The sequence below is a fragment of the Polypterus senegalus genome, chromosome 1 (assembly GCF_016835505.1).
Source record: "Polypterus senegalus isolate Bchr_013 chromosome 1, ASM1683550v1, whole genome shotgun sequence".
NCBI classification, from domain to species: Eukaryota; Metazoa; Chordata; class Cladistia; order Polypteriformes; family Polypteridae; genus Polypterus; species Polypterus senegalus.
This window is the reverse complement of record NC_053154.1, coordinates 142,328,627-142,350,298: the sequence shown is the minus strand read 5'-3', so window position 1 is coordinate 142,350,298 and position 21,672 is coordinate 142,328,627. Positions and strand designations below refer to the sequence as shown.

The 21,672-nt window shown below is 37.4% G+C and overlaps 1 protein-coding gene across 3 annotated transcripts in view; it reads left to right on the top strand.

Annotated features, from left to right (window-relative positions):
- Positions 1–21,672, top strand: part of fxr1 (fragile X mental retardation, autosomal homolog 1) — a 102,495-nt gene that overhangs the window by 59,894 nt on the left and 20,929 nt on the right. For 2 of the 3 annotated variants that reach the window (XM_039759451.1, XM_039759440.1), the window contains exons 6-12: positions 6,942–7,035; positions 10,413–10,529; positions 11,896–12,066; positions 15,869–15,947; positions 16,046–16,155; positions 16,265–16,351; positions 17,050–17,260. In XM_039759451.1, coding sequence (XP_039615385.1) covers positions 6,942–7,035; positions 10,413–10,529; positions 11,896–12,066; positions 15,869–15,947; positions 16,046–16,155; positions 16,265–16,351; positions 17,050–17,260 — 869 coding nt within the window. The remainder of the gene's footprint in view (positions 1–6,941; positions 7,036–10,412; positions 10,530–11,895; positions 12,067–15,868; positions 15,948–16,045; positions 16,156–16,264; positions 16,352–17,049; positions 17,261–21,672) is intronic. The other variant, XM_039759461.1, reaches the window with a different exon arrangement.

The window sequence follows — 21,672 nt, the reverse complement described above, 5'->3', positions numbered from 1 at the left end:
TTTTTACAAAGACCTATAGCTTATTCAATTCTGCTCTTTCTGTAGCGATAAAAATAAATAAATAAATATATATATATATATATATATGTATACATTTATATATATATATATATATGTATGTGTGTGTGTGTGTGTATATATATATATATATATATATATATATATATATATATATATATATATATATATATATATATATATATATATATATATACTGCTCAAAAGGAACACTTTTAATCAGAGTATAGCATAAAGTCAATGAAACCTATGGGATATTAATCTGGTCAGTTAAGTAGCAGAGGGGTTGTTAATCAGTTTCAGCTGCTGTGGTGTTAATGAAATTAACAACAGATGCACTAGAGGGGCAACAATGAGATGACCCCCAAAACAGGAATGGTTTAACAGGTGGAGGCCACTGACATTTTTCCCTCCTAATCTTTTCTGACTGTTTCTTCACTAGTTTTGCATTTGGCTACAGTCAGTGTCACTACTGGTAGCATGAGGCGATACCTGGACCCTACAGAGTTTGTACAGGTAGTCCAACTTCTTCAGGATGGCACATCAATACGTGTCATTGCCAGAAGGTTTGCTGTGTCTCCCTGCACAGTCTCAAGGGCATGGAGGAGATTCTAGGAGACAAGCAGTTACTCTAGGAGAGCTGGAGAGGGCCATAGAAGGTCCATAACCCATCAGCAGGACCAGTATCTGCTCCTTTGGGCAAGGAGGAACAGGATGATATATAACCTGTTAGATAGATATAGATATATATATATAGATATATATATGTGTGTGTGTGTGTGTGTGTGCAGACGCCCAGGAGGACCAGAGGAGGGAGCGTCCGTTCTGGTTACGCTGGTGGCCTCGGGTAGGGGGCATGGAAGCCCAGCCCTATAGGGTGCTGTGGCCACCGCCAGGCGGCGCCCCACTCCCCGACCATCATCTGCCACATCCGGCCGAGGCAGGAGCCCGGCCGGGATGCCCAGGAGGACCGGAGGAGGGCCTGTACCTCCACCAGACCACGAGGGGGTGTCCGCCCTGGTTACGTTGGTGGCCTCGGGTAGGGGGCATGGAAGCCCAGCCCTGTAGGGCCCCGTGGCCACCGCCAGGCGGCGCCCCGCTGCCTGAACAGCCCTGGAACCCAGCACTTCCGCCACACCAGGAAATGCTGGGGGGAAGACTACAGGGGACACCTGGATGGCTTCCGGGTGCGGAGGAGTGCCGGGAAGCAGCTGGGGCCCATCCGGGTTCCCATAAAAGGGGCCGCCTCCCAGCAGTCGGGGCGAGAGTCGGGAGGAAGGAAGACAAAGCTGACGAGAGGACAGGAGGCGGCCAGAAAAGGACTGTGTAGCCTTGACTTTGGGGAATCGGTGCAAGAGGCACTGGGGTTTGTGAGAGCACGGTAACTTTGTAAATATTAGTCTGTAAATAAACGGTGTGTGGTGAAGAACAACATGTCTGTCTGTCTGTGTCCGGGCCAGCGTTCACAATATATATATATGTATATGTATGTGTGTATATGTATGTATGTATGTGTTCTCGTTTGATAGCCAAGATTCAGACCATCAACAGACTTTTGGACATAAATCCAGCATATGCAAACTTAAGAAGAACATGTTCATAATAAACAAAACTTTACCACCAATACCCCCTCTCCCTCCTGATCACACTGACTTAGCCCCACCCCAGCTCCGCGTAATTTTTGCTATATATTGCCTTTGATTCTTGTAAGTCTAAGCATTATCCTCTGATGACGGCTGAAAGCTCAGGAATAAAAACTACATTATGATATGTGATTCATTTTAATATTAGTGTAAGAGTTTTATAAAGAGATAAAGGAAAAGAAAATCGGTATTGAAATCAGCTGATCCAGTAACATAGTATTGAGCATAAAAATAAAAAACCTGATCACACCATCTCTACGATGCAGTAAAACATTTTTTTTATCCTTTTGTACATCTCATTTAAGAAAGCAAATTAAATCTTCACGCATGTTATAGCTGTATGACACAGTTAATGTATGTAGTGTATCAGTGCATATTTTCAGTATTCTTTTTATTAGTAACTAGAGAGCCAGTTATAGTGTAAGGGGTAAGTGTTTTGCTGTTTATAGTACAGGGTGAGCCAAAAAGAAGTACCTCATTTCAAATGTTTATTCTACAAAAATACTATAAAATGAAATAAATTTCATTATGACACAAGAAAGGGTATACAACTAGATTTTTTTCACTGTGTTTTAAAAATGATATATTGAAGGTGGTGGCCATCATTAGCAATACAGTCTTTGAGACAATTTCTGAATGCTCGTATGACTCATTCAGCCATTTCAAGCGGAATAGCGGCGATTTTGTGGCGAATGGCATCCTTGAGGGCTTCAAGGTCTTGACGTTGTTGTTTGTATACCTTTGACTTGAGAGAGTCCCACAAGAAGACATCGCACGGATCAAGATCAGGTCGAACGTGAAGGCCACCTGACATCGCTGCACAGGGAGATCAGCTTCTCCTGAAACATCTCCTGCAAAACTTGCATGGATCCTCTGCTCCATATGAGCTGTTTGCTACATCCTGTTGAAACCAAGCACGCACCAAATCCATTTCATCTAGCTGAATGTCTAGGAGACTGCAAAATTGATGCCCTTACAGCTTTGATGTTTTCAGGCGTTCATACAATCCGTGGATGGCTGGTGATTTTCTGTTTAATGTTGTACCCATTTGTCTAAATTTAGCCTCCCACTAAAGAATTGTTTTCTGATCTGGGACATCATTGTTAGGGGGAATGCTGAAGTACATTCGGAAAGTGCGTTGAAAACTGATGATGAATTCGTTGTTTTTGAAAGAACGCTTCAACAGCAAAAGCACAGTGCAACCTGGACAAAAGCATGTTGCTGACTGAAAACTATAAGAGGTCGCCTATCAAAGGACTCCCACCTCAATTTAACTTGGCTGCCTCTACCTCACGCAATGACCTTGAGAAATGTGGTACTTCAATTTGGCTCACCCTGTACACCATGGTATGCTTTACAAGTTGAAGTCTGTGTTCTTGTATTATCTGACTTAGTTTTGTGGCATGGGACTAAGTTTAAGAGTTGTGAACAGACATAGGTGGTTAAACTGTGTTCATGCAGTTGTGAATAGCCATGTGTCTAACTTTTGCCTACCATTTAACAACTTTAGAAACAAAAATCACTACTGATTGACTCACCTTTTAAAGATCCCTCTGTCTAATAACACTTTAATTCTGTGCACATTTTTCTTTAGAAAAATGAGCATTTCAGCTTTCTCAGCTGTCTGCCTAGTCCTTCTTTCATCAAATATATTATAGACAGTGCTGAAAAACCTTTCAGTCCCCACACCAGGATGTAATCAACCATATCACAGAGATTGTAAGGTGAAAAGTACAATAACTTAATTATAGCTTTTCTTTTATAGTTTGTTTTTAGTGGTTCACTTATGTGTGAGGTAGGTTCACAGAGGTCCCCGGAATGAAATGGCTTGGGCAGGAACATGAAGTCATGCTGCAGGTGGAAGTGCTGTTGGTTGATAAGTTTGGTAGTTAGGAGGCCTGTCGTGCTTATTTAAACATTTGTCTGTTAGCATACCAAAATCGGCGTATTATTTTGTGCCTGCTGAGAAGGATGTCCAATTAAGTCTGCCTGTGTTTTAGAGGGTTACCGAGATAGAACACATGTAACCCGGTTGTGGGGAAGAGAGGAGCCGTGAGAGTTAATGTGACTCAGAGATAGAGAGAGAAAAGGTGCAGTTTCCTTGAAAGTAGAGGTGCAAACAGCAGCAAAGCATGAGGTTTTCTGCTCGTGTCTTCATTTTGTCTTTTTGAGTTACTTTGCATTTCTGTTTTTCGGTTATCTCTGGGTTAATTTTTGAAGTGAATCATTGTTTGTCTTATGTTAATGTTTGTTTAATTGTGTGGTATGCCATCGTAATGTTGTGCTTTTCAAAAATTAAAATATGTTTTTTTATAAAAAAAAGTTCCAATACCTTTGCTGTATTTTTTACAGCACGCTCTTCTTCCTCTAATTCAAAACATGACCTGCTAATGTACATTTGTACTTTACCTGCTTTTTTATATTTATGCTGCTATTAATATTTTTGCTATTTTTCTTCAAGTGAGTTTGTAGAGCATAAAATACATATGACTCATACACTGTTACTTGAAAGAAGTTCATGGTGTCTCTCATAAATAAGACAATTGGAAACACAGCCCTTCACAAAATGGGATTCTCTGTGCGTAAAGTTATGTAATCTAAAAGAAAGCCGAATCAGTATTGCTCCATGCTGCCTATAAAGCCTGAAAGAAACCCAGAGGAAATAGCTCATGAGTGCTGAAACACATTCAACTCTAGTCATTGTTTTCCTTAAGCTGTCATTCATTTTGCTTTTAAAACTTTGTGTGACTGACCATGTCTCTCTTATATAAATTGTTGCGCTGTGTCTAAATGTTTCATAAGTGAAAATGATTGAATGTTGTAAATGTTGCATTATAATGATCTTTGAGTATTTCCTTCACATTATTTATTAGTCAGATGTTCTATTCACTGCTTAACAGAAATTCTTTAAAAGTGAATTTGAGTTTTTGTCTTAAAACTACTGTATTAACAAGCAATGCAAAGCTCAATGAGTTAAAGGAGATGGATAGGATGTGTAGCAGAGATCTGATGAGCAGCCTGTGAATGAATCTACATCTTGGCTGAAGTAACTAAATGAGCATTGCCTCTGAAAAATCTCTTTAAAATGAAGATCAAAGTACATCATAAATATGCCAGTTGTGTTCTGTTATCATTGATGAAAAACATAATCACATTTTCTTTTCTGCAATGGATGTTAATTGTTGACAGTAAAGCAGCAGTAAGTCATAGATCTCATGTTCAGGAGTGAGCCTGAATGAGATCAGGAGCAGAATGATATTAGGGTGCTAGGGAACTATTTAAAAATTTATGAGGCTGTATTTAATCTAACCATTAAAAATTATAAAAAAGCTTAATCTTGGAAGTTATGTGCAAAAACATCTATAAAATATAGCAAAACTGCATATTGTATCTGTAGTAACAGGATGACAAATTTAGCACAAGATAAAAACAACAGCTGTTTTTTTACATTTAAGTGTCAGTTTTTTGCTTCAGGAAAATCATTTCTGAAATACTTATAATGTGGTGGAAAAACGTACAGATTAATATAATGGAAAACTCAGTTGTTTTGTTTGTGAAGAACTTATGGGCTGTGTGTCTCAATTTATATACAAGAGAGGTGGACAGTTATGCTACATCTTTTGACCTTAAGAAGCATAAAAGGGGATAACTAGGGGAAAAACATTTGGGTTTCTAATGTGCAGTACTGGCAGTGCAAATTGTTCTTTGGTTCTGCTTTCTATTTGAACAAGTTATGTTGTGCAGATACAGTAACAAGTTCTTGTGAAGAGTCAAAATTTTTCTGGAGTCTTTTAAGCGAAACTGCCATGAGCCATAAGCACTTAATGCTTTACAAATGATCCATTAGGAAAAGGTAAAAATATGAATATAACAAAAACGTTATATTCATATGAATATTCAGAAATTAGCTTTTGGGAAAATGTGACAGTCTTATTTTACTGTTTGCTTAATTTGTAATATTCAATTAAACCACAAAAAAGAGATGTAATCATATATGACTGTCTTTATATCTTAGATCAAGCAGTATAATAGCTCTGTATCCATGTTAGTAAACTTTTGGCAAGTTTGGTAATCTTCATTGTCCTGATTGTTTTCTTGAGTAAAAAAAATGTTTTTTTTAGCACCCTAACTAATGGAATAACAGCTGAACATGCAGATGAAGAGCTCAGTTCCTCAGAAAGGGCTAAAATTGCAAAGGCCTTTTTTTAGTAGTGTCCATTTTTTTCTTTCAGTGTGCTGCTAAATATTCAAACAGTGGTTGGAGGCTGTTGATCATATAATACATACTATTCCACCTTGTAGGCAGGCTACTCGGTTTTACCTGAACGTACTTGAGGTTTAAAGCACTACACCATTTTCCTTCAGATAATAAGTGAATCACTAAAATTGCTGTCATGTGGCTTATGGTATCACATGACTTACTTTTTTAATAGTATGTTGAATTAAGCTTTGCCACACACATTTCTGTGATTTTTCAAGTTGGATATGTTGGGAAATTCTTACTTTGCTTTTTTGTGTCATAGATCTAAACTTAATGGGATGTGGTGCTGCCTGCTTAGCTTTTATTTACACACTCGACTATATGGTTGAATTTTAGATGAGTGAATGTTTCAGTATACTTAGAGGCCCAGTAATGGTTATGTGTGTCATATTTATAAAATTTCTTCTTTTATAATCTGAAATGATTCCTGAATTGGTGCCAATCACTTAAATGAACTACATTCCTAGAAATATATTTTATTCAATGTATTTTTAACTAAAGTAAAATCTGAGTAGCTTGAGTCACTACTCCGTATTCATGGTAAAATTACCTTAAACTTTATTATCATTAACTGTTACTCAACGTATGAGCATTTGTGTTAATATTCTTAAACTTAAAGATAATTAAATGGGCTGCCATTATTTTCAATCCAATCTTCTAAATTACTGATGGCATTAAATATACAAAATGTAAAAGTATTCAATATCTGAATGTAAAAATAAGTCTCCAATATACTTTTATCACAGTCCTTTTAACTGGTAAGTACATTGTTATAGTTTTGTTTTCACAATATTTACTTCTATTTTAACAATTTGTTTTTTGGCAAACTGGTCCTTAACATGGCTAGTACAATTACAGAAGACTGCCTTTTTATTTATTACCTCTCTTTTTCAACCATTTACAGTATATATAGTATAAAATGCACAATTTATTATAATAGTGTTGCACTGCATTTACATGGTGCCTCTTGGATTTATTTGAATAAAATAGATAATATAAGTTATCTTGTGCCATTTTAGATGTCAGAATGAACTTGCTCATAAAGATTTCAAAAAAGCAATTGGAGCTTGTCGTATCTTTTTCTGTACTGAAACGAAGCACTTGATAGTTTTGGTAAGCCAATAATTTGATTTTTTTTCCCCACTGCTTTATTATATTTACATTCGTTGTGTTATTAATATTATGCAAAATATATACTATAAGTAGGTAGGCCATTTAAAGGTTTTCATTTGTTGCAGGTATTGTACAGGAGGTGGCAGAATGTTGATTATTTTTCTAGCCTGTATTTTCATTACAAACTGTGCTCAAGAAAAAATATTTCTCGATTAAATTAATAACAGATCCTTAGTCAAATATTTAAATATGCTATGTGTACAAGTATTGTGACCCCACACGTATAAATTTGGTTGAATTACTTTTTTTTTTTTTTTTTGCATCAATATCTTTGTGTTTTGTGTGTGTGCCAGTATAATCACCAGCTTTTAAGTAATTGTTGCTCAGTTAGTATTTTAACAGATTAGCTGCAGCTCTATAAGATTTCTAGGGCATAAATTGTAGTCAGCCATATTTAAATTGTGTAACACATTCTCAATTGTTGTGAGGCTAGAGTCTAACTATTCTAAGGCATTCATCTTTTTGCTCTTGGGCCACTGCTGCTTTATGAGTTATTGGCCCGAAAGTCTGAATCCTCTCCAAAGCCGTAGTCCTTTTTAGCTAACGAAAAGAAGAGTTCTTTCAATATTGTGCAGAACTGTGCTCCATTCATTTTGTCCTCAGCCTCAGCAAGTGTCCCAGTCCTTGCTGATGAGACTCGAATGTTTCTTAGAATATTTTTTTGTCTAAACATGTTTTCTTCAAATTCACTGTGTGGCTAGTGTTTCTCTGCTAGGACAGCAGTTTGCGAAATGAAAAAAAAAAAATAGAACTTCTGGACTACAGGGTGTCTATATTCCATTTCAGATATCTGCCAGCAAATAATTTCTTTTTAAAAATTTGTCATCTTGAGCGTGAGAGTTTGCAATAAAAGTACAGACTGGAAAAAGATGCATGGGTAATGTTTGTGATCAAAACAGTTGAAAACAAATTTTGTATTTTTGCACAATATTGTAATTTTCATTAAAGAAGTTGCTAATCTTTAACCAGAGATTACCTTTTAGTTTTTACATTGTTGCTTCAATGTTTTTTTTTTTTTGTTTTGTTTTTTTACTGTGCCAGTTTTTAACTACTGATTCATATTGGATAATACACAAATTGAACACTTAATCAGATGACAAAAACTACCATATAATTAAACATTTGGAAGAACTCGCTTGCTCATTTTTCACTGCTCACTGGACTAACTGAGCTAATGGTTGATGAGTCTGCTTACGTATACTCTCAACAAGGATTTAGCCATACCGCAATGAAAGGATTGGCCCTATTACTAGCACAATGGTACTCAAATGTTCTTGAAGCAAAAGATAGTTAGAGCAGAGCCTGTAGAATGCTGTGCTGCTGAGCAGGTGCTCTCTTGTGGCCTGGTCACCACAAACTTTTGAGGCAAGGCCTCCCGACCACACACCACAATAAATAACAAAGTGAGGCTAACAAAGGCTTTTCTCGCAGTCTTAGAACCAAAAAAAAAAGATTTTTGACTATGTACATTTCTGCATAACCCAGAATATCTTGGAGTATAACTCAGGTTGATAAACACTGTTCTACATCCACTCTTTAAATTTCTAATGATGTTTACATTTTAGTGATTTTTGTAGATTTAGGAGAATACAGGGTGGGCCATTTATATGGATACACCTTAATAAAATGGGAATGGTTGGTGATATTAACTTCCTTTTTGTGGAACATTAGTATATGTGAGGGGGGAAACTTCAAGATAGGTGATGACCATGGTGGCCATTTTGAAGTCGGCCATTTTGGATCCAACTTTTGTTTTTTCAATAGGAAGAGGGTCATGTGACACATCAAACTTATTGGGAATTTCACAAGAAAAACAATGGTGTGCTTGGTTTTAACATAACTTTATTCTTTCATGAGTTATTTACAAGTTTCTCTTTGTTTACAACCATTGACATGTCGCAGAGGTTAACACGTGAGGAGCAGATAGAAATTGTGTTGATGTCTGGTGAACGCAGTAACCGGGTCATTGCAGCAGATTTCAATGCAAGACACCCTATGAGAGCACCCATCTCCCATGCTACAGTTAGCAAACTGCTTGCTAAGTTTCGTGAAACTGGTTCAGTGTTGGATTTGCCAAAATGTGGACGCATGAAAACTGTCACTAATGAAGAAACATCAGTGGCTGTCCTAGCTTCATTTAGCAAGAGCCCACAGCGTAGCACTCGCCTCATGTTACTGGAGAGTGGCATTAGTCGAACATCCCTTCGGTGGATATTAGCTACTCACAAATGGCACCCTTACAAACACCACCTACTGCAGCATCTCAACGAGGATGACCCAGATCGGCGCACTGAATCTGCAGAATGGGCAAAACAAAAATTGGAACAGGACCCTCAGTTTACGCAGAAGATTTTGTTCAGTGATGAGGCAAACTTTTATGTGAATGGTGAAGTTAACAAACAAAACCACCGCTATTGGTCTGACACTAACCCACATTGGATAGATTCCTCCAAGACTGTTGGAACAAAAAAATTCATGGTATGGTGTGCTATATGGGGTACAAAGATAGTGGGGCCATTCTTCATCAAAGGAAACCTCAAGGCCACTGGATATGCGAAATTGCTACATGATGATGTGTTTCCCTCTTTATGCACTGAAGCTGGCACGTTCCCTGAGTTTTTCCAGCAAGATGGTGCACCACCACATTGTGGGTGTCAGGTCCGAGCATTCCTAGATGAACAGTTTCCTGGAAAGTGGTTTTGTCGTCGTGGGCCAGTTAAATGGCCCCCAAGGTCTCCCGATCTGACCCCCTTAGACTTTTATCTTTAGGGTCATCTGAAGGCAATTGTCTATGCTGTGAAGATACGAGATGTGCAGCACCTGAAACTACGGATACTGGAAGCCTGTGCTAGCATTTCTCCTGCGGTGTTGCTATCAGTGTGTGAAGAGTGGGAGAAGAGGGTTGCATTGACAATCCAACACAATGGGCAGCACATTGAACACATTTTATAAGTGGTCAGAAACTTGTAAATAACTCATGAAAGAATAAAGTTACGTTAAAACCAAGCACACCATTGTTTTTCTTGTGAAATTCCCAATAAGTTTGATGTGTCACATTACCCTCTTCCTATTGAAAAAACAAAAGTTGGATCCAAAATGGCCACCATGGTCACCACCCATCTTGAAAAGTTTCCCCCCTCACATATACTAATGTGCCACAAACAGGAAGTTAATATCACCAACCATTCCCATTTTATTAAGGTGTATCCATATAAATGGCCCACCCTGTAGTTTCACACCAGTCTCTTAATCAGTGACGATTACATTTAAAATGTGAAAATGTTTTTTCATCATACAATTTTTCTTTTGTTTTGTAGTCTACAAATGAAGCGACTGTGAAGAGGGTCAAAATTTTGAGTGACATGCATTTACGCAGTATTCGCACAAAATTGATGCTAATGTCAAGGAATGAAGAAGCAACTAAACACTTAGAGGTATGCATTTAGAGGGACACAAGTTTGGAAATACAATTTAAGAGTTGTCTTGTACAGTGTGCCAAGTGTGATTGTTTTTTTAGATTTTTACAGCCTGTGTTGTGACAGAATTTAGAGAAAGAGATGGAAGAGTAACAAATGGGGCAGAGTGGTAACATTTAAGAGAGAAAAGTAGAAGTCCCCTTTTTTGTATTTAGAGGAAGGAAATTAATGCAGAAATGAAAATTATTGCAGTGAGTCACTTATTATTTCTGTTTCACAAAAAGTGCCTCTTATTCTGTCTCACAGCAGAGTTGCAAGAAGCAGTACACATGCACCTCCTTTACCCATGTTCTGTCTCATTCACATTGTTGCAAGTAGAAGTAAGACACACTTCTCTCCATATTCTTTATGTCTGAATCACCCTGTCATGCAGTGGCATGAGGAAGTGGGAGACATGTCTTCTGTATTCACATTTTCACACACTAACTTCTGCATACAATAGCCTGAAATAGAGGTAGAGATGCATCTTTTGTACTTGGTGTAACAAGGAAGAGCAAGACTCGCACGTACTGCACTTCCACTTTGTTGACTCATAAAGGTAAGCTGTAGAGCAAAAAAGAAGGAAACATTTGTCTCCCATACCCCCTCTAACTTTCTTACACTTATACTTTGGCATTGTGGCACAAGAAAGAGCAAAATGTGTTTCCCCTGTCCTGTTGCTTCCCGTCCTCCATGATGTCATGAGAAAAAGCAAGACTCCCTCCTCCTATACTGTTGCTCCGCTATGATCCCCTGGTATGTGTTTGAGCGAGATAGAGGGAGACGCTTGCCTCCCAAACTGTTGCTTTTACATTTTCACATCTTTTTAGGGAGGCATGTGAATGAGACGCCTGCTCCTCATATGGTCTTTTTTTTGCATCGCCACCCATGCAGAATATGGTGGGAGATGTGTGCCTCCCATATTCTTGCATTATCTTTGTCTTGATGCATGAGTCTGCTCCTGTATGGATTTCTTTTGGCTACCTGTATTTTTTGTGGGTAGCGCTGTATAGTAATTCTGGTAATATTACATTTGTACAAGGTGCTGTGTCTGCCTCTGAAATAATATTACTATTGACAGCTATATCTTATTTAAAGCTGTTGCTATACTTTTGCTCTTTAAAATATTTATGTACATACATGCATATTTTTAGGCAACAGACAAACTAATTTCGCTGTATTTTAATGACATGATACATGATTTTCCATTAAGTGTAGCTTCTACGAATCTTTCTTGTTAGACAAGTTTCCTCTGAAATACAGATGGATTGAAAACTTGCAGCAAGGAACAATTCACACACAGTTGTATACCTCTCAAAATAATGATTTTGTATTCCCTTTCAAGAGCACAAAGCAGTTAGCAGCAGCCTGTCATGAAGAATTTTCTGTTAGAGAGGATCTGATGGGTCTGGCAATTGGAACTCATGGAAGCAATATTCAGCAAGCAAGAAAAGTACCTGGAGTGACTGCAATTGAACTTGATGAAAATACTGGTACTTTCAGAATTTATGGTGAGGTGAGTTAATAGTACCATGTACATTTTTTTTCCTTTCGGCTCCACTAATTTCTATTTTAAGTTTTTGTTTTGTTTGAAATATAGGAGGGATAAGGAAAAGAATGGCTCTGTATATTTATACATTTGCAGCTGTACTTTCTTTAAAAGTTTTCTAAAATATTTGGACTTGTTACTTTCAAAGTTGCCAGTTAGAGTCACTGACAGGCTCATAGAGCAATCAAAATCACTTCAGTAATTCTCACATTTACTTTTTTCCTGAATAAATATCTTATTTGCTTTAGTGTCTATCTGCTGTAAGGTAAGTTGAGTAGTTGGTTTTGTAGGATTGACTGACAGTTATTACCCACACTGTCTACTTATAGTTGAATTGCCACCCTAATAGAACTGTTTTTAAAAAAAACAATTGAGATTTCTGCGCTGCCTATAGAGGAATGTTACCTGCATATTTAAGGAAAGCTATTTATGTAATAAAAGAGAAGATATCAAAATTAGCATTTAACAAAGGGTAAAAAGGGTTTATTTTCATTTATATTAAAATAAATGGGAAAAAGAAATGATTTTCAGAAAGCCGTAACTTAATAGTGTTTTGCAGTTGGGTATTGGTATAGGCAAACTGGTTGACTGCTTGCATATTATTATTTAGGAATCCTTTCCAAGCTATTAAATGTAAAAACCCAATCTGTCTTTGTCTGTTTTCTTGTATGGATGTAAAGGTAACATTCAAAGACATATAGAAAACACTGAATGCATTCTTGGACCTCACTTCACACATTCCTCTTGCTCTTAAGGACCAGCTAACCCTTCTTATCCACCCAGACTCTCCAAACTTTTATTGTTTTTTTTTTTGTTTATCATATTTCCATTCCCTCTCACCAGTATGTCTTAGCACCATACTCTAGTTTAGGCACATACCTGACAAAGAGCCAAGAGCCAAAACTATTGACCTGTAAAATCCTTTTATGTCCAAATACGTGACTGTTTAGGATTTTATGATAAACAAAATGCATATAACCTGTTAAGAAACACAATGTTCCAGTGCAGTTACAGTTCCTGTAAAAGGTATTTGCCCAGTTGGAAGTGTTTACACTATGTTGTTCAAAAACATTGAGTCACAGTGGATTTAAGTAGGCTTTTTTGACATTGTTCAACAGAAACGTCTAGAAAAGCTAAAATAAAATAGATCTTTGCAGAGTGTTCTAAATTAATTACAAACATACAACACAAGCATTTACCCCCTTAAATTCAGTATTTAATAGATGCACATTTGGTGACCATGGCAGTCTTGAATCTGTGCACAGGTCTGTTTTAGCTTTGCACATCTGGAAACTAAATTTTCCCAATTCTTTCATGCAGTCATGCTCTAGCTCTGTCAAGTTGCTTGGTGGTCATGATTGATCAGCCTTTTCAAGTCCAAGCAAAAACTCTCAATTAGATTGATATCTTAACTCTGACTTGACCATTCCAGGTTATTAGCATTGTTGTTTTTAAGCCATTAATGTGTTGCTTTTGTTTATTCTGGGGATGTTGTATTGCTGAAAAACAAATCTTCTAAGGTACAACATTCTTGTAGAGTGGAACAGGTTTTCATTCAGGATTTCTCAGTAGTTTACTGCATTCATTTTACCCTACTCCCTCACAAGCCATTCAGGGCCTTCTCTAGAGACTCATCCTGACAGAACGATGCTACCACCACAATGCTTCATGGTGGGGATGGGAGTTATCTGATAATATGCCATGTTTGGCATAATGTCAGATGATCAGGAAGCTCCATTTTGATATCACCACTGAACCACCTCCTGGCTGACTTCAGAGTCTCTCATGTGCCTTCCGGCAAGCTCCAGCCCAGATGTCCAGTTTTTTGTTTTCTAAATAGTGGCTTTCTCTTTGCCACTCCCCCATAAAGGGGTGAAGTTCTGAAGCAACAACTGTTGTCTCTTGGTGGCCTCCCTCACTAGTCATCATCTTGCAGCATTGCATCACAGTTTCTGGACTGCCGGCTCTAGGCAGATGTACAGGTGTGCCGTCTTTTTTCTGTGTCATAATGATTGCTTTAACTGTGTACCAGGGGATAGTGGTGACTTGGATAATTTCTTCTATCCATCCTCCGACTTGTGCTTTTCAATAACCTTTTCATGGAATTGCTTAAGAGTCTTCTTTTGTCTTCATTTTGTAGATTAGAACCTAATATTAACGTAGCACTAGCTCTCTCTTCCAGATAGAGATGCATTTATGCTACAATCCACTGAAACCCTTTGGCTACAGACAAGATGATATTCATTTAACTAATTATATGACTTCTGAAACCAACTGGCTGCATTAGTGGTTATTTAGGGGTATCATATTACAGTAAATCGTTACTTGTGTGAGCAATTATATTGTATTTTTATTTGTAATTATTTTAGATTACTTTGCAGAGATCTAAATCACTTTGAATATGAAGATCAGTGTTCAGTGTCACAACAAAAGCCAAATTAAATACACTGTGATTCAATTCATGGTGGCGCAGTGGTAGCGCTGCTGGTTCGCATTAAGGAGACCTGGGTTCACTTCCCGGGTCCACCTTGTGTGGAGTTTGCATGTTCTCCCTGTGTCTGCGTGGGTTTCCTCCCACAGTCCAAAGACATGCAGGTTAGGTGCATTGGCGATCCTAAATTGTCCCTAGTGTGTGTGTGTGTGTGTGTGTGTGTGGGTGGGCTGGCACCCTGCCCGGGGTTTGTTTCCTGCCTTGCATCCAGTGTTGGCTGGGATTGTCTCCAGCAGACTCCTGTGACCCTGTAGTTAGGATATAGAGGGTTGAATAATGGATGGATACATATGAATTATTCATACTTTCTTAAACTGCACCATCATCTTAAGTCATATTTTACAAATTGCTTTAAACATCGTTACATACTTTAGTGTTTTCTATGATTGCTGTAGTTTGTATTATTTTAGTAAAGGCAAACAAACTTGTACAGTTTCATTTATTTCTAATGAATTATCATCACGAGTCTTTATTATTATTACATACATACAAAAAAATTGAATGCTGACCTATTAGTGCAAAGCAAAAAGGGATTATAAAAACCATAAGAATATACTTAACATGCTACACTTACAAGACATTTATCACATTCTGCTGGTATTCATTCTTTGCCTAATTTAAGGATTCGTAATTTGAGCAGCATTTAGCACAGTAATGGCCTTTGAGTAAAACTGTTTTTTAAACTGTTCATGTATTGTCCTAAAATATTTGATGAGGGCAGCAGTTCAAACCGGGAGTGACCAGGATGGAATGGATCTTTAATTATGCTCTGAGCCTAATTATGGCCAGAGGGCATCTGATGATCTTCTGAGTAGTGTTGATGACCACCTAGAGCACTTTCCTCTCTGATACTGTGCAGCTGGCAAACCACACCCAGATGCAGTAAGTCAATATGCTCTCAACAGAGCAACTATAGAATGTCATAGGCAGTTTTTGAGTGATTATTTTTCCTGAGGAATCTCAGGAAATGGTGAAGTCTCTGCTGTGCCTTCTTTATCGGCTTTGTAGTGTTATTGCTCCACATCAGGTCTTACTTTGTGTGAACACCCAGGAACCTGAAGTCCAACACCCTTTTCACACAGTCTCCACCAGTGTATTTTTCCGGAAGACAATTACTCTGTCTTGATACATTTATTTTGTATAACTTGCAGCTGCAGCCAGTTCAGTATGTGCTGTAGATATACGATTATGTGAACTAATGACACGTGTTGCATTGAAGTTTAGTATTGGTTCCCATTAAGTATGATATTACTAACTTGAATTTATTCTTACAAATAGAACAGTGAAGCAGTTAAAAAAGCAAGAGGCTACCTTGAGTTCATTGAAGAATCTGTTCAGATTCCAAGAAATTTGGTTGGTAAGTTTATTTTAGTAGTGGTAAATTAATTATTTTTGTACACTACAGAAATACAGACAAAAGGTAGTCTGATATAACATCTTTTTAAAATTTAACAGGGAAAGTAATTGGCAAAAATGGAAAGGTAATACAGGAAATAGTGGATAAATCTGGAGTAGTTCGTGTTCGAATTGAAGGAGATAATGACTCCAAAATTCCACGAGATGAGGTAAATAAATGATTTTCCTTTTCTAACCTTATGTAAAATAGTACTTCTGACCTTGCCCTGCTTCTCCAAAAAGAGATGGAGTGATATATTTTTTCACTTTTCACTACAGGGAATGGTTCCTTTTACTTTCGTAGGCACAAAGGACAGCATTGGAAATGTTCAGGTTTTCCTGGAATATCACATAAGTTACTTACATGTAGGTATAAAGTACAGCATAATTTTATAGTTATATTCAATCAGATACATTTGTCTTGTTTTTGGGTTTGACTATTACATTTTTAATTGTATTAGAATTAGATTTTATTGTTTAGGGGGAAATAACCAAATCCTTGCCAATCTGTCTCTGTGAAACATTGTTTTTAAACATATGATTTTTTTTTTTATTCTAACGAGTTTGTGGGAAAATTACCCCTGAAGAACTAGGCCTTACCTGGATACAACTTTTATACCAAAGCATGATTATAATTACATTATCTGTTTCTACTCACATCATTAATTTTTTAACTCATTATGGTCCCTAAATTGCCCCACCTCAACTTTATTTGAAATGTGTTACAGGTCCTCAATAGCAAGAATGAATGTATATATACAAAAAAATAAAGCTGACCAGACTAAACATTAAATGTCTTTTACTGTTTGTGATGGTTTGGTTTACAAGTCAAAATAAATTTAGAAATCCCTGCTTTCTGTTTTTATTTGCTTTTTCCATATTTTTTCTGAGTTGGGGTTATAAGATTCACAATAGTATTTATTGATTTTTATTTTTGATCTAACATACTGATAGACAATTGTAATTTTAAACCCTTTTTAGTATTCTGAGAAGATAATTATTTAAACTAATGACCTCATTACATAATTTGGCATAACCTAAACATCCAGTTGTTTTGTTCACAGGAAGTTGAACAATTAAGAATGGAGCGACTTCAAATTGATGAACAGCTTCGGCAAATTGGGATGGGTTTCAGGCCTGCATCCAGCAGAGTAACCGAAAAAGATAAAGGTTACACTACAGATGAGAGCACATCTGCTTCTTCACTGCATGGCAGCAGGTCTTATAGTGGAAGAGGTCATGGCAGGAGAGGCCCTAATTATACTTCGGGTTATGGTATTGAGTGTTTAAAATTATTCTTCAGCACTAAGTCACAACATAATTTGCTAAAGTCTCAACACAGATTATATATACCAATATAAAATGAATGTAATGTAATTAATGAGGCCTGTATCAAAATAACTGGCCATTATCATTTGATAAAAATGTTAAGTGGTCATTTCACATTTGTACATTTACCTTTGCCAACAACATGCTAACTTGCTTTTATGTCTTGTCTTAATACATTTTTTTAAATTTTAATACTACTTCAAACACATTTTCAGGAAAATCTGCCAAATGTGATATTTTCAGTGGATATTACTTCAGATTAAATATTGATGATGATAATAATTATAATAATAATAGTGGGCGACACAGTGCTTAATGCTCATGGCACAATGCTCCAGTGTTCTTGTATTACATCCTGGCACTTCCACTATCTGTGTGGAGTTAGAATGTTATCCTTGATATATGCATGTGGTTTCTGAAGTTATTCAGATTTCCAGTAACATATTGAAGACCATATTAAGATGATCCTTGCCTAAATTGTCTCTGTTTGAATGATTATCAATTTTGGCTTGAATTTTTGATTGTAGGTTTTTTCTCCAAATAATCTTTACAGTAGGAGCCAGTTACTTCTGTTGAAGAAACAAGTAATTTAATTCCTGTCCTCATTATCTCTCTCATCCTACCTTGTCAGGCATTTAGGATATTGTACATTTCATAAAGCTTGAGGAAACCAAAAAATGTGTTTGATTTTGTACATCAGTTTCAGATGTAGATCACATCCTGCGCTCATAGAATGTGTATTTAAAGGTCCATCTACAGTACATGCACTATGGGACATGGCTGTTTCACATTACAACCAGAACTAGGAATAAAGGTGATCTTCCAAGGCAAAATCCTACAGGAATCAACTATTACTTGTGACTATTTGTGATTCAGATGTACAGATTGACTATTTTTCAACAAATAATCCAAACATGCTTATAACAATAAACAATATAATACAATTTATTTCTAACGTAAAGATAATAGAAGCTGGTTATATGTAAGAATATATGAAGGACAATGATGAATAACGTGAAACAGACTGTAAACAAAATAGAAGAAGGCATAGCACTTGTAAATTCTGTTTTTATAAAGAATTGCCTCAGAAAATAATATTTATCAGGATTGTATTTTAAGCATTCATATCAAACTTAAGATCTTTTAGCCAGTTAGATGGAACAGTCTTTATCTAGTTACCAGTAACGGCGTACTGCACGATAACGTGCAGTGAATACACTTGACTTGCGCATTCCTAGTTTTCATAGTCTTTCTCTGTCTCTGTTATGCATTCATTTGCTCAGAGGTTGATGCGCTTGCTGCTTCCTGAGCAGCTCTTCTTTTCTCCACCCTAGCAGCCCACTGGTTTTTCTTCTTTCGTTGGCATTTTTTCATGTTAAAACTGATTAAGTTAGTTTTTGTGTTGCAATTACTTAGTACGTTTTCTTTAATTTTTCACTTAAGCTGGCACTTAAGTCTTCAAGAATGATTAAAGATATGACTAGGTGGGGGAAGTAACCGCGAAAGTGGTAGGGAATGAGAACGGCACTGATACGCTTGTGCCGTACGGCCGCCCTGCTGCGCACTGCCGAGAGTTAATTCTACAATAAAATAAAAATTAAAAGAGTAATAAAAGTCATCACCCCGAAAGCGAACAGTAGATGTCACGTAGTATATGTACACCAAATTTCAAGTCAATAGGTGAAACGGTTTGCGAGCTACAGGTGATGTAAAATCCTGGACAGACAAACGAACAGCCACGGTAGCGTATTATATAAGAAGATAAAATTTCTTAGCACCTGCACTTTGGTTTCTTCCTAGCTCACCTGCACTTGCTTACCCACCACAGCTCCTCTGTGAGGATGTGTGTGCCACACACTTTGAAAACTGCTGCATGATTATCACTGCTCTGAATTAATTGAAGTCCTGTCCTGGAGTACAAAAAAAACAGCATACAGCAACATGCGGGGACTGGCAGGAACACTCAATAAAACTAAATAAAAAGAAAATCAAGTGACGGTGAGATACGAAGAAGGCAGCTTTGCCAGCGTTTGTGTGTCAGAACCCTTGGTTGGGTGCGTTAGTATGCATCGTGGTACAACGCAGAGCTATAGCGCGTCTGTATTCTGTTTCTTTTGTACTCCAGGGCATGCAGAAGAGAGAATGGTAAAGAGCAGTAACTTCGGCGCTATATGCAGTCATCAGACACTCCCCATCTGCCCGTTGTTTTGTTATACTTTTACACCAACTTATGTTCCTGTGTTTGAGCATGCTCAAACGGGCATGCTCATAAAATACACGTGTAATGCCACGCAAAGTGCACGCAGACACTTCATTTCGCAAACAAAACAAGTGCACTTTTATTCAAGACTACCTGTATAACTGAAGAAAAAAGAAAGCAAGTTACAGTAGGCGATTGATACAACAGCTTGCATGGTGCAATGCTAAGAAGTGCTGATTTTCATTTCGTGCTATATAAAATCACCACATTCAAATATTAACAGTTCCCACACACCCAAGGACTGTCCTTCCTACATTTACAACACGTGTACTTGTTGCAGTGCACACAACTCTCTGTGCTATGGTTCCTATTACACTGAATGAGCACCTGACACTGTACTTTCTTCCCTGGGGGAAGGTCCCGCATCAGAGAATTTCCAGTTCCTGCATAAATTCACACCCGATCTGACGCTGTTCGTTTTCAAATAATATTGCATTAGTGCGATGATATTTTCACATATATTGTCTCTTTCAGGTGTGTAATAGAAACCACAGCATAGAGAGAAGTGTGTACATTGCTTCTTACAGGAAAAGGCAATGGAAAAAGTGCACTTGAATAAAAGTGTACTTTTGTTATACTTTTACACCAACATATGTTCCTGTGTTTGAGCGACACGGGCAGATGGGGAGTGTCTGATTATTGCATATAGCGCCGAAGTTACTGCTCTTTACCATTCTTTCCTATGCATGTCCTGGAGTACAAAAGAAACAGCATACAGCAACATGTGGGGACTGGCAGGAACACTCAATAAAACTGAATAAAAAGAAAATCAAGTGACGGTGAGATACGAAGAAGGCAGCTTCGCCAGCGTTTGTGTGTCAGAACCCGTTTGGGGAAGTTGCGGGGGGGTTTGGTGGAGGGTGGCGTTAGTATGCATCGTGGTACACTGCAGAGCTATAGCGCGTCTTTAGTGAAAACAGCCGTGTCAGATGGGGTTGTATGGATTGATTCTGAACGCGACTGAGAGAATGAAAAGTGAATAAAAAAAAAGCTAACCTTTACAAGGATCATAAATTGCACGGGCTGTTACAGACTGAAATCAAATGTATGCTTTTATTCTAAAATAGTAAGACTAAGAGCAGTTTACTTCTCAAAATGGAGTGGTGCAGGATCGAACTCACGACCTTTTGATTCCAAGGAGAGAACTGATTCTATTGCACCACGGAGGCAGTTATAATAAACAGCTGTCAATGTCGCATATTAAGGCGGCTTTTTGTTTCTGCAGTTATATTTTTGAATAAAAGTGCAATTGTGTTATATTTGTACCTTTTGTGAAAATGTTTCTTTGATATTTGGACTTAAGGCTTCATACATTATATAGTTTATGCCTACATTTTGTCATCTACTACTAGAATATAAAAAACATTTCTGTTTTTTAACAATGTGTTGACACAGATTACTGTAGAAATGGAACAGACATGAAATGCGTGTGTTCCAAATAACGATCTATTATTTCCACTCTAAAACTCCACTTCACTCCCAGATACTCAGTCTAGGCATGAGCTGGGAGAAGTTCGTGCACGTTCTAAATTGGTGGGGGGATGGAATAGCCAGCTGCTCCTAGCTTCTCTTTATCAGCACATTTAGAGGACAAAGGACGCTGGCGGAGAGGTGTGAAGGGATTTAAGAAGCAATTTAAGGTGGGACGGAATTGCGAGTTTTTTCGTAGGCTCTGGTAATTCTAGTGTTAAGTAGTTTCCAACTGTGTTCCCATATTCTTGATGAACTCATTTTAAAATAAGTCTCAATACACTGTACTAATTTCTTTCATAAATTTTAACACTTGAATCATGTCTCATCTTAATCTTATTTAGTTTAAACTGAAAAGACTCTCTTCATCTCTCCCCATAATTCATTTCCGGAAGCCCTAGAATCAGCCTCGTCACTTTTCTCTGGACTTTTCCTAGCATTGCTATGTCCTTTTTTTTAAGCCTGGAGACCATAAACAGTACTCCACATAGGCCTCACCAGTGTGTTATATAGCTTGAGCATAACCTCTTTGGACTTGTACTCTACATATTTTGTTACAGTGGTGTGAAAAACTATTTGCCCCCTTCCTGATTTCTTATTCTTTTGCATGTTTGTCACACAAAATGTT